This window comes from Rhinopithecus bieti, unplaced genomic scaffold (genome assembly GCF_001698545.2).
Source record: "Rhinopithecus bieti isolate Rb0 unplaced genomic scaffold, ASM169854v2 scaffold_28090, whole genome shotgun sequence".
NCBI lineage: Eukaryota > Metazoa > Chordata > Mammalia > Primates > Cercopithecidae > Rhinopithecus > Rhinopithecus bieti.
The window spans coordinates 411,928-426,462 of NW_016812870.1; the positions used below are offsets into that span (position 1 = coordinate 411,928).

At 32.0% G+C, this 14,535-nt stretch overlaps 1 protein-coding gene across 1 annotated transcript in view; it reads right to left on the reverse strand.

The window, feature by feature from the left end:
• The window catches only part of PHF14 (PHD finger protein 14), a 209,779-nt gene that overhangs the window by 48,311 nt on the left and 146,933 nt on the right, over positions 1-14,535 (reverse strand). The window contains 1 exon segment of the mRNA XM_017847064.1: positions 13,268-13,385. Within this exon segment, the coding sequence (XP_017702553.1) occupies positions 13,268-13,385 (118 nt within the window).

Sequence of the window (14,535 nt, forward strand, 5' to 3'; positions counted from 1 at the left end):
TTTTTAGATGGGAGTCTCACTCTGTCACCCAGGGTAGAGTGTAGTGGCGCGATCTCGGCTCACTGAAACTTCCGCCTCCTGGGTTCAAGTGATTCACCCAGGCTGCAGTATAGTGGTGTGATCTCCGCTCACTGCAACCTCTGCCTCCTGGGTTCAAGTGATTCTCCTGTCTCAGTCTCCTGAGTAGGTGGGACTAAAGGTACACGCCACCACACCCAGCTAGTTTTTGTATTTTTAGTAGAGATGGGGTTTCACCATATTGACTAGGCTGGTCTCAAACTCCTGACCTCGTGATCTGCCTGTTTTGGCCTCCCAAAGCATTGGGATTACAGGCGTAAGCCACTGCGCCTAGCCAACTTTCCAGCTTTAAAGTTAATCAAAACTCAAGAGTCCAACACTTTAATTATAGCATATTTAATCATATCTTCAGAATAACATTTAATTTGAAGATCAAATTAATATACATTAGCCTACTTAAGTAAATGTCATTTAAACTACTTAGTAAAAGGAGACTATTAGAGGAAACGGCCAATTAAACCTTGTATGTAAATTTATTGCTATACTGTCTTAATTATTAGACAAAGGGATATTTTAAAAGGCAAAAAGTCTCTCTTGAGGGACATTAACTCACAGAAAGTAGATGGATCACTTACATCCCAAATCCCAAGATTTCCTGTTGCAAAATGGGTGCGGTATTGAGCTCTGGGTATAGATGCTATCAACTGCAGTGAGAAAAAAAGACTGTGAAAGCAACCTAGAGAAGCCTATGAAAAAAACCAAAGAAATGGTCCACTAAGAAAAGGGGAAAGCAGGAGGGAAGAAGTTCACTGAAGGCAAGAAAGAAGTATTTTTAAAAGGAGGAAATTACCAACAAGGCGGATGAAACATGACACAGAATAATAGAGGAAGATTCTTGATTTTGACAAACTGAACTTATAGCTCAGAGAAGTTCCTGGACATGCAGCTGGGCAATTTCAGAACTTGGAAAAGAGAAAGGGAATATGTTTTATTGGTGACCAAGAAAGCACTACTGAAGCTACTACTAATTTAATATACAGCAGAACTGGACTAAGCTGGAACTATACGGCAGTGGAAGGACAATGTGGGCCATACTCTTATAATTCGCCTTATTTGTTAATGCCATTTTGCCAACAGAAAGTGTGTTAACAACAGCATATCTGATATTCCCAGGAAAAGATAATTAAATTGTTAAAATAACATGAAGGGAAATAAATAAAGAAACATATGCTATGATTAAGGAAGTATATCATTAACGGTTCCCTCTACTGGGAATCAGGACAGCAGAGGATAGAAAGGGAAGGAATTGTAAAGCATAAAGATAGGGTTCTGAAGAATTTATATGTATGAATCACTACCCTTTGCCACACACACACACACACACACACACACACATATATATATATAAAGTACAATCAGTAATCTCCCCTTAACTGTGGTTTTGCTTTGCCAGGTTTCAGTTACCCATGGTAAACTGTGATCTGGAAATATTAAATATTAAATTAAAAAATTCCAGAAATACCATGGAATACTATGCAGCCATAAAAAAGAATGAGTTCATGTCCTTTGCAGGGACATGGATGAAGCTGGAAGCCATCATTCTCAGCAAATGAACACAGAAACAGAAAACCAAACACCCCATGTTCTCACTCATAAGTGAGAGTGGAACAATGAGAACATGTGGGCACAGGGAGAGAAGCACCACACACTGAGGCCTGTCGGGGGGTTGGGGAAGGGAGGGAGAGCATTAGGACAAATACCTAATGCATGCAGGGTTTAAAACCCCTGACAGGTTGACAGATGCAGCAAACCACCATGGCACATGTATACCTATCGAACAAACCTGCACGTTCTGCACATATATCCTGGAAGTTATAGGAAAAAAAAATTCCAGAAATAAATAGTTTGTAAGTTTTAAATTGCATACCATTCTGAACAGCATGATGAAATCTCATGTTGTCCCACTCGTTCCCACTTGGGACATGAATCATCCCTTTGCCCAGAGTATGTCCACACTGTATGTGCTACCTGCTGGTTAGTCACTTACATGTCTCAGTGACTAGATCAACCGTCACAGTATTGCAGGGCTTCTGTTCAAGTAACCCTTATTTTACTTAATAACCCTTATTTTACTTAACCTCGAAGTGCAAGAGTAGTGATGCTAACAATTTTGATATGCCAAAGAGAAGCCATAAGATGTTTCTTTTCACTGAAAAGACATGTCCAGGAAAAAACAAGTGGTTTAAGCCATCTTCTAGGAGTCTTGGAACATATCCCCTGCAATTAAATAGGGGGAGGGGGGCTACTGTACTGAGAGTCTACATTTCTAAAAGAAAAGAATTAGTAGCATCAGAGAATTAGTACATATTTCCTTACTTAAGTGTAAGGTTTTCTTTTGCATAAATGCTGTAAGGCATATTGAGTGCACACAATCATGCTCTGAAATTCTAAATGTGTTTACATAATAGGCTCTAAAAGTTAAAAACCTTAACTTCCAGGCTCCACAAGGCATGTGAAAGTGCTAGCTTAGATTTTCCAACATATCCATTCTTAAAAGTATCCACATGTATATAAGAAAAAGGGTGTGTTGCTGATATTTACCTGTTAAAAAGTCATTCGTTAGGGTTGATGAAACTTTTGTTATCAGAAACTGCATACACCTTGACAAAGTGGACTTATAAACTATCTTACAACTGTCTTCAGCGGTTTGTTACGTTTACATTTTATTTTATTTACTTTGTATTTTCATTTCAGTTTCAAGTTTACAGTTTTAATGACCTTGACAAAGAAAAAAAATATGCCTTTATAGTCTAAGAAAAATTTCTTGGATATTTCTTCACTTGTTACTAAAACATGTCTTCAGTTAAAAGCAATTTTCTGTATGAGTTAGGTCTTTTCCTATTATTCATACCAGGCAGAGTCAGTGGCTTAAATATGGCCTAAACAAAACAAACCTTTTGCTTCTAAATATCATTCTCTCTACTTATAAAATAAATACATTACTGTATGATTCACAGAGGACCGCAATTCTATATTTAAAGTGAAATATGAATTACCATCAATATTAAAAGTACTAACTATAGTATATTTAGAAAATCTGATAGGATAGCACATACTTTAAAAAATTTAGAGAGTCATAAATGCCATGGTTAAAAATACATTAATTATAAAGATAGCTGTCATTGCCTCTTAACTCTACTAAGAAATTATAACAAATGGACTTTTTTCTGCATAAAAAAGTTAGACATGACCTTCCTCTGTGAAACTCTGAGACAGGAAAAATTTTTATTTGATGTGTGTGAAGGCAGAAAATGAAACAGAAAATTACTCTTCAGGTTACTTTTAAAAAACATTTCTTCACATTTGAAAATCAGATTATCATCACTAATTTTGAACTTTTCTCTCTGTGCCTAAAATGCTTACTTACTCAGTCACTTACTGAGCACCTCTACACTTCCCAGTATTGCCATTCAACCTTCCACAAATGATCAACCTAAAGCTCAAGTGAAACAACTTGCTGAAGTTCACAAGTACTATAAACAGTTAAGACTTCAACCCAGTTTGTTTCTTTTCAAAGCTCACAAAAATCCTTTCATCTACACCACATTGCATACTCAACTTTCTATATAATTTAAATTACTCTATCTTCCTACTATACAATGCATCTGATTATAAGAACTCCACCAATTTAATGGCATTTTTTTGGGAAAATAACTATTATCACCTAAAGATAAAACTGCTTATAGATACACAATTTAATTTCAGAAACATCAAAAAATGAATATATTAAAAGGCGAGTAACATGACATGATGTACTTTATGTTTCTAACCTCTATCTACAACTTCTTATCACACCTAGGAAAGATTCCATCAGAAAATCAAAAGTAGAATGCTTAACTACATTTGCTTTCAAAGAACTCAATTCCATTAACTATCAGAGTTCATTCTTTGAATTTTCTTGGCTTAGATTTGAAGGTTGTCTTGAAGAAGTCTCTTAGTCATAAGCAAAAGAGCACTTCTTAAACCACAATATAATTTTACAAAGTTATGAACTAATGAACTAATTAAAATGTTTAATAAATTAGAGGAACCAAATTCCTCTCACTATATCTACATCTACAATGCATGTAATCTCACTTTGTTTTCTTGAAGCCAGGATTTAAGCCTTTTGTATTATTTAGGTGATTCTTTCACAATTGTGAGAATAGACTAGTTTAATTCCACTAGGACTATCTTTTCACAATGAATATGTCTCTCACACTCACACTACAAATAAAACTGGAATAAAATTTACATAATTAATACATTCCACACCACTTCTGAATTTTATAACAGTATGATCTATGATATATTGGTTGATTATATAACCCAATTTTAATATTTCAAATGCTGGGTTAACAAGGTAAAAATACTTTTATTAACTTTTGTAAAGCCGTAATAAAATGTCCTTTATCTTAACTCTCAGCATTTTAGTAGCTGAAATAACGAAATAACAAAAAATAAAAACACACACAAAAAATTTTAAACTAAAGGACAGTATGAGATTTGTGACTTTTAAAAGACATTTATATGTATGGCACCTACTGTACTTTGATTAATTATCTCAGTTACGATTTAGTTTCTCATCACATACGGTATTCCACAGCATGCTATGTAAATGTACCAGGCCACATGCCACTTAGAAAATGGCTTAGTTTTTCAAGTTTGTAGTAAGCATAATTTAGAAAGTGGCTTAGTTTTCAATTTTGTAAATTATTAATATAGAGAAGATGGTCTATTTTTAGAAGTTCTAATCATTTTCCTTTCTCTGTGAATTTGATATTTAAATATATCAAAATATGTGTATCATAAACACTGACAAACTTATCTTAATAAATCATATTTTCAAAATGATTCTTCAGGAATATACGTTTAATATATATTATATGATTCCCATGAAAACGACCTTAGGTTATAGAACTAAACAGATCAATACTGATTCCAATTCTATTAATACTATTAAGAATGACTAGTAAACAATCTATGTTTTACTGAAAATGATTACTTGATAAAAACATTGTCTAGAAATAGGTTTCAGAAAACACATCTAGGACAATCAAGTATTAATAAAACCACTTACTTGACCAGGCAGTAATGATGACTAATAAGCTCAATTTGGGACATAAATGTTCAGTATGAACAATACAACACTGTACTTTTTTTTTTTTAAAGCAAAGTACCAACTATAATCAGTGGGATTTTAAGCAAATCATTATTAATAGTCCCAAACTACAGCACTCAATTAGAAACTAAGGGATTAAAAGACATTTATACAAACAATTTCGCTTGCCAAGGAACATGCTAGAAGCAATTAGCAACTGTCTGAACTTAGTTGAGGACCTTGTTCTACAGTATAGGATCAACTGGAAATCTGTGGGCTTTATCCCACCCACAAGGAAAGAGGAAATCTAAAGTTTAATTCAAAACTAAAACCATCTTTGAGGAAAACCACATACCACAGTTTTAATTCTCTGACTTTTAGTAAGTCTACAAAACACCACAGATTTGTTTTATTTAATTCTAATATAGGATACAATACAGACAACCTTTTTTCCAGACTTTTTACATATCTGTATTAGTAAAAAGGCAAACCAAAACTCAGTAAAGCTCCATGAAGCACATTTTTGTAAGCTTTTGTAAGCTTGTCACACAAACGCTAAAGAGTACTGAATTTAGACAGCTAAGTGGTATACATCTTACCTAAAAATGACTTCTCTGTCAGCTATGTAAAATCCAGAAACTTAAAATTCAATCTAATGTCAGATAAAATCCCAGAGGTCAAATGAATAGCTAAAATATTAAAAAGTCCCTTTTTTATGGGTCAGTTATATGCTTCAAATTTTAAAGAACTTTAAAGGATAATTCATTTTAATTTTATATTTGTCATAAATCTTCTCAATGCATAAAATTCAGACATTCAATTTCCAATATTACCAAGTTCAATTAAATGTGCTTGTTTAATGTATTGTGGCAAGATACTCCTGAAGAGATTGTTCCGTTCTTAAAGAGACACAATTCTCAATGACTGTTTTACTTGAAAATATATATTTATAGATGTTGTTTTGACGTAGTTATAGGATTTATTTCAATGCAGAAAAGATAAAAAATAAACCAAAATTAAAAATGTCATATGTCCTCTACTTAAAGATTTTTAATACAAATGATTATTGAGAAGTATCACTTGCCTTAGCTAGTCTGTCACGCATTCGTAGTTCTAGAAAATCTTCCATAAGGACTTGGATGAAATTTCTATGCATATGAATTCACAAATTATTAGTACTCAAAAAATGTAGCATATTAGAAAGATCAAATAAGAGTGAACCAAATACAAGTCTCCAAGCTAAGACAGCTCATCTTGTAGCACTCAGATAATGATCTGTCATGTATACTCCATGGCTTCTCACAAAACATAGCTTAAACAAAGATGAAAAGCTACAATAATAACTGACATAGTCACGATAAAGTACATGACGGATATTTAAATCCTCAGTGGCATCTGTGAATACATGTGACCTGGAGGAAGCACTTTTAAAAGAAATATTTATACCTGTTCATTTAACCATGTTAAGACAAGTTATCTTCATTTTAAGTGTTTCAACAGATACAAGCTGTTGAGATCTTTATCAAGAATATCCTGGAAAAGACTGAAGCACGTACTATGTCCTATTTTTTAAATTACAATACTAAGTCTACTTTATATCTTATATGGCAATATACAATATAACATTAAAACGTCAATTTGTTGACATTTGACTGGGTTATACACATTGTATATTTGTTTTAAAATTCCAAAGAGTTAAATTTTAGCTTCAAAACTTTGTAAAATTGAAGTTTTAAAACTAGGTATAACAGTAGTTCTTATTCCTAACTGCTCATAAAATCACCTGTGGAAGTTGTAAAAAATACAAACGTCAGTCCTCATCCATTCTCTCTCCTCTTCCTGAACAATTCAGTTTAAAAGTTATCAGATGATAAAGCAGGTATCCATGCGGGTATGAGTAGAGGGTGACACGAGATTGGTTTCATATCAGGAGAGTAATGATATAAGAGTATATATTAAGGAAAATGGGAGCCAGTTTTCTGTCGGAGAGTTATTTACAAAGGAGTTATTTACAAAGATGAAAAGGAAGAAAATTAGTTTTCAATGTCTATGAAAACAAAAATACAGATATAAGTGTGGCTGTGTATGAATACATATACCTACATCTAGTCCTTTGCTTTTTCTACTGAGAAGAACCAGGAAGAGCAATATCCCTGTAACAATGACCACACCAGATCTTGGTTTCGAAATACCATTTTCCACTAAAAGGAACCTGGGCTCCGTGGAGAAACAGCTGATTCCAGGAATGGAGATAGAGACAGTACAAGCTGAGCCTGGAAGACCTTCCGCAAGAAAGTACTTGAAGATTGGTAGAATCATGTCAAAAGGATATAGAAGGCAGCTTGAAGTGGCTTTCATTAGCCGAATTTGTAGTAATTTGAAAATAAAAATAAATAATAACATTCGATATAACCCCACTGAATAAAACAGAAAATGAAGGTTTGATGAGGAATAAGATATTTTTACATAGTCTCAAGGTTCCTCCCCAGAAATCACTAATTAATTAGAAAACTGGCAGACAACTCCTAAGATACAACATCGTTATCTATAATTCAAATCAAAATTTTGTGTAGAATGCACACAACATCACATCTGTGGTATTCTTATCAAAGATGCATAATGATATAAACCACAAGAAAATATTTGAAAAATACACAGTGAAATACATTCTACAAAATAAGTGCTCTGTAAATTTCAAAAGTCACAAGCTAATGAAAGTTAAGGAAAGTCTAAGGAACTGTACAGATTCAAGGCAAAAGAAATATGAAAACTAAATGTAACCTGTGATTCTATACTGAATCCTTTTGCCATAAATGACCTTACTGGGATTAATAGCCAAATCTGAATGAAATCTGAGGATCAGACAGTAATAATATATCAATGTTAATTTCCTAATCTGGCTGATTTTATTTTGGATATGAAGAAGAATGAAAAAACACTGACATATTTCAAGCAGAGGTATGATAAATACATTTTCAGAAAGCTATTTTGATGATGCATATCAATAGTAAAACATTTGAAGTATGCACCTCAACATAAATATGTATGTGTGAAGTTTTATTTACCTGTTCTATAGGACTAGCATATTTAAATCATGAAAATACACTCAGACATGAAAATTAAGATAGATGTTATATAGAATTAAGCTAATTTAATGGGTTATTTTGTATATCTACTGTGGTGCAAACACTTCATTTAGAAGCCTCTAGTAAGCAGAATGGATAAAAAGGGGATAAGTCTGGCATACCTATTTAGATAGTTTCTAAAACAGGAAGAACCATAATAGAATGAGAAGAAGTGAAGCACCAAATCAAGACAGTAGTATTGGAAAAAAGGAGCAAAGAGCAGACTGGAGAAATATTTAAAGAAGAAAACTTTCACAGGACTCAGGAAGTGATTTGCTATGTGAGATAAGGATGGTGAAGGCTTGAAGATGATTCCAGATATGTGACTTGGGTAAATGGATGGAAGAAGAAATCAAGGAAAAATAAGAGAAAAGTTGAGGTTAAGAAAGAAGAAAATACATTTCTTTTCCAGGCATGTAGCATTTATTAACAATAGGATTTTCACAACACAGTAACGAGCAAGGAAAAAAAGCCCTAATGCAGGGTGACAGGTAGCAATGAACTGGCTCCACTGAATATAAGCATAGTGCACTGACTGGGTGGCTGCTGTCTTAGTCAACGGCTTTGAAGCATAGCCTATTGGAGAAGGTACGTTTTGTGTAAGAGTGTGTGTGTCTCCGTGTATTTGTATGTGTGTATATTTGTGCCTCCATGTAGGTACATACACGTGGATGTTTATATCCATGTAATTGGCTATTTTTTATGAAACTCAAAATGACTACTTAGGTTTATGAAGAGTTGATGAGACAGAGAAAGTCTTATTATGCCATACTTCATGGGTTTGGGTAGAATAAATAGTCATTCTTCTTCTTTAAGGTAAATTGTTATTAAATCATATTATTAAAACTAAATACTTAGGTGTAATTCAGCTTTCATGTGCTAAAACAAAAAATTATGAATTTAGATATGATGAATCTTATTAGACTCATGGAATTTCTACAAAAGTAATAGGCAGGGGTAAAGATAGAAATTTTGCCTTCATACAACTACGTATCAAAACTTGTTACTTGAAAGACAAAGTAATACATAAATAGCTGCTGACAGTATAAATAGCAATATTTTAGAGTTTCACCTGATCCACAAAATTTAGACAAAATGTTAAAGTGCAATTCATTTTTCAAGCAAATATTTAACTATACACCCTTGCTTTGTATTATCTAAACTTCTAGGCAAAACAAATAGGGAGTCAAAATTTCAAATAAAAGTGAAGACTTGTTGGACTTAACAACATGACTACCACAGAGAAAGAAGTTGGAGACATTTTACCATCTAAATTTATTTGCAATTGATTACTTCCTTTCTTATGGCAATATGTATTTCTCTTTTAGCTTTTCATTTCATTAAAAAATATGAACATGGCAAATAAACCCAGGGCTACCTAGCAAATAATATTCCACCAAAGCAAATGTAGGAGAATAAAGGATAAGCAAAGCATATGAACTTTCATTCTGGGTTTCTTTTAAGCCCTAAGATGTGACTAATTTTCTTGACTCAGATGTTAATAATATACAGCTTTCCTAATGTAAAAGCTTCTGCAGCATTCACTGAATTATAAAGCATGACATTATCTATCAACGTTTTCTTCTTAGGCTCTAATACTAGCAAACATCTTTCAGAAGAAAATGTAAACAGAAATTTACTACCCACTGGTCATGAATGGAAGTCTTCCAAAGTAAGAAAAACAACTGATGCAGCACAAATATTCAAGGGAATCAATTAAGTCTCCATATGTTTCAGCTTAAATATTATATTAAATTTAATTTTTCATTGGAAAATAGTAGTATATTAATAGTCATATAAGTATAATGAAAATATGAATCCATTTCACTGTTGTTTCATTCCTTAAAGTAAACTGCTGTGACATTCCAAAATTAGAAATCATATGTTATAAAATTTTGAAAATGTTAGTTGTTTATATTGGTATTCAACCACAGGTCAAACATAGTACAGCAAATACAAAGCAAGTTTTCTAACAATGGTGCCTTCCTAATGCATTTCCACTCAGAGTCCAAAGACCCATTCTGTGGTAGAGAAGAAAACAAAACTAAAACCTTATCCAATGGCTACTGGCACGTATGGCATGTACAAAATGTATGCTAGATTTTAAACGAATCTGAAATATGCCCCCTTGTCTTTTCAATGTTCATTTACAACATTACTATATAACTTAACATTTAACATAATACTACATATTTATAGTATTATCGAGCCTTCTCAAAAGAATATATGTAAAAGGTATATTTTAAAAGGTGAGAAATTCTATTTCAAAATTGCTTTCCTAACTTGTTTGTCGGGGATAGGAGAAAATCCCAAACAAAAAATGCACTTAAAAAAACTTATTAAAGAGACTCATGAGACAACTATTTAAACTCTCTAGTATTTCATTACTTTTACATTTAAATAAAATTTTAGGAATATATTTTGAACTATGCAATAAAATCTTTAAAATTAAATATGTTCTCTCTTAAATCTAGACCTTAATAAAATACCTGGAAAATAATTCTTGCTACTATATAGTTTACAATTTTAGGTTAAAATGCTTGATTATTAAATAAAATACACACAAATATTATATTTTAATAATCCTCACACAAATATGTATAATTTTTTCTTTTTTGAGTCGGAGTCTCGCCCTGTCGCCCAGGCTGGCATGCAATGGTGCAATCTCGGTTCACGGCAACCTCTGCCTCCCAGATTCAAGCGATTCTCCTTCCTCAGCCTCCCAAGTAGCTGGGATTACAGGCACTCGCCACCATGTCTGGTTAATTTTTTTGTATCTTTAGTAGAGACAGGGTTTCACCATGTTGGCCAGGCTGGTCTCGAACTCCTGACCTCATGATCCACCTGCCTCAACCTCCCAAATTGCTGGGATTACAGGCGTGAGTCACCACACCCGGCAAAAAATATGTATAATTATAAATATTCTGATATTTTAAAAAAGTTTAGTTTCTTTCTATAACCAAATGTCTTTTGCAGTTTTAATAGACTTTTGCAGAAGGCCTCTGTGGTAAGCTGAAGCAAATCATTTTAGTTAATGATAAAAGAATGTTTCTGATTACATGATCAAATTTAATTTACTCTAGGACTACAAAATCATTTAAGTAGCATTGAAGAAAGATGGCTGGATGTCCATAATACAACAGATAGTTAATTTTCATCATCTGTTTTGAGAAAGAAAAGTCTGATTAATCTACAGTTGACCAGAATGTCTTCATTCAAATGTATTCAGTATTTCTGCCGAATGAGTCAAAATGAGTCTGGCTATTTACTTACTCATTTTAATGAACCACAAAATAAACTACAGATTACTACAATGTAAGTTTAGAATGTTAATATTAAAAGACATAATTTTCAAATTGATTGGGGTATAATCTATTACAAACAACCTTATTAGAAATTTCATTCTTTTACTCAGCTAAAATAAATATCAGAAATAAGATTTAGGATGTGAAAACTAGTTTTTTCTTTTTTTAAAGGAATAGATTCTATAAGATATTACAATATATTAATATATTATATTTTAAAATAAAACATCTGTAAAATTCTATTTAACTGGTTATTCTGTTAGCTAATATAATTTATTATGACTCAGGGTGGAATTTCCCTGCCATTCTCAAGTGTGTTAAATTAGCAAAGAGTGATCTGTTTGGGCTATTGGAGCACTATTTAATAATTTACAATAATAGAGAATACATTAAACACCTACATATTCCATAGAGAAAATTCACATAATTTAGTAGAGTTGTTTTTTCCTTAATTTAAGAGCAAGAAAATAACCATAGCAATATATTCTTAAGGTGTACTGGTTAAAATGTTGGCCCTTCATATTCCAATTATCTTTAAAGAAGCTAATTGCGTGACATGGGAAAGNTGGTCTCGAACTCCTGACCTCATGATCCACCTGCCTCAACCTCCCAAATTGCTGGGATTACAGGCGTGAGTCACCACACCCGGCAAAAAATATGTATAATTATAAATATTCTGATATTTTAAAAAAGTTTAGTTTCTTTCTATAACCAAATGTCTTTTTGCAGTTTTTAATAGACTTTTGCAGAAGGCCTCTGTGGTAAGCTGAAGCAAATCATTTTAGTTAATGATAAAAGAATGTTTCTGATTACATGATCAAATTTAATTTACTCTAGGACTACAAAAATCATTTAAGTAGCATTGAAGAAAGATGGCTGGATGTCCATAATACAACAGATAGTTAATTTTCATCATCTGTTTTGAGAAAGAAAAGTCTGATTAATCTACAGTTGACCAGAATGTCTTCATTCAAATGTATTCAGTATTTCTGCCGAATGAGTCAAAATGAGTCTGGCTATTTACTTACTCATTTTAATGAACCACAAAATAAACTACAGATTACTACAATGTAAGTTTAGAATGTTAATATTAAAAAGACATAATTTTCAAATTGATTGGGGGTATAATCTATTACAAACAACCTTATTAGAAATTTCATTCTTTTTACTCAGCTAAAATAAATATCAGAAATAAGATTTAGGATGTGAAAACTAGTTTTTTCTTTTTTTAAAGGAATAGATTCTATAAGATATTACAATATATTAATATATTATATTTTAAAATAAAACATCTGTAAAATTCTATTTAACTGGTTATTCTGTTAGCTAATATAATTTATTATGACTCAGGGTGGAATTTCCCTGCCATTCTCAAGTGTGTTAAATTAGCAAAGAGTGATCTGTTTGGGCTATTGGAGCACTATTTAATAATTTACAATAATAGAGAATACATTAAACACCTACATATTCCATAGAGAAAATTCACATAATTTAGTAGAGTTGTTTTTTCCTTAATTTAAGAGCAAGAAAATAACCATAGCAATATATTCTTAAGGTGTACTGGTTAAAATGTTGGCCCTTCATATTCCAATTATCTTTAAAGAAGCTAATTGCGTGACATGGGAAAGCTATCAAACGGAAGGGAAACAATCCCTTTTCTTAAAGACTCCTCCCCTTACCTTGGAAGATGAAGAATCACATTCCTGGCATATCCATCCATAACCTGTTTGTTTAGGAGACTTTTTCAAAGGAGGATCCAAACAGCCAAAATGGTAGCAGAGTCTGCATTCATCACACCTGCAGGGTAAACAGATTTATAGGTAGTGTATCTAAATAATATAAAAACCATCTACTTCAAAGACAAAAAGATAAACTATTGTATATTTCAACTTCAACACTGTTAATTTTATCCTTGGCTCACAAGATCATTAAATTAATGATGATGATAAAGGCAAACTAAACCTGAAATAAATGTTTTAGCAAAAACAAAATACAACAGCAATAAAATCAACAAACAAAACAAATATTTAGAACACTGACAGCAGAAATATTAAGAGCATATGAATGAATGTATATGTATAATCATGTGTTCAAAACAACCACAATAATTTCAATTGTGAACTTAAAGAAATAATCATTTGCCCATTAAATCACTTTAAAGTATTTAATAAGATACATATATAATTCAAGGATATGAATCCAATAAAATACATTTTGATTATTTAAAAAATTTTTAAACTCAGAAATTCTACTAGGCTACACTAGGTTTCAATCAATGCTATACGATTTGCACCTGATTTCTCTCTTTCTTCAAGTTAAAGTAGATTGTAAGTGAACTTTCTAACATTTACAGCATGCTAACACAATCTACAGCAAATAAAAATAACCTTTCCATGTTAAATCACAGAACATTTAAATATACAAAGAGGTAAGACACTACCCCAATAATTTAGTTTTATTCTCTCAAATTTACCTGTCACTTTCTTCAGACCATTTGGTTTTACAAAGTAATTCCTAGTACATTTAAAAACTTACAAATGTTTTGATAGTGTCTTTGCCACCTATGATGTACAAAATCTAAGAAAACTATCATACCTATTCTTCGTTTCAGACAATCTCATCCTGCTGACAATGAAGAAAATCTGTATTATTTCAGTGCTTTGTAAAAGAATTTTGCATCAGTTGGAATAACAAGACTAAAATTTAACAACAAATAACAAAGAGTATACATCTTATAGAAGGGATTGCATTCCTCATTTCATAGTAGTTCAAAAAAAATTAAACAATAATACTTTCTCAACCAATCTGTCAGATTTTCTTTATTGTTTATCTTTCACTGATTTAAAACTTCAAATGTCAAGAAATTCACAATTAAGAAACAAACCAAGGGGAAACTTTATAGAACATATATTACTCGAATAAAGTTAAAACTACTATTCAATAACCT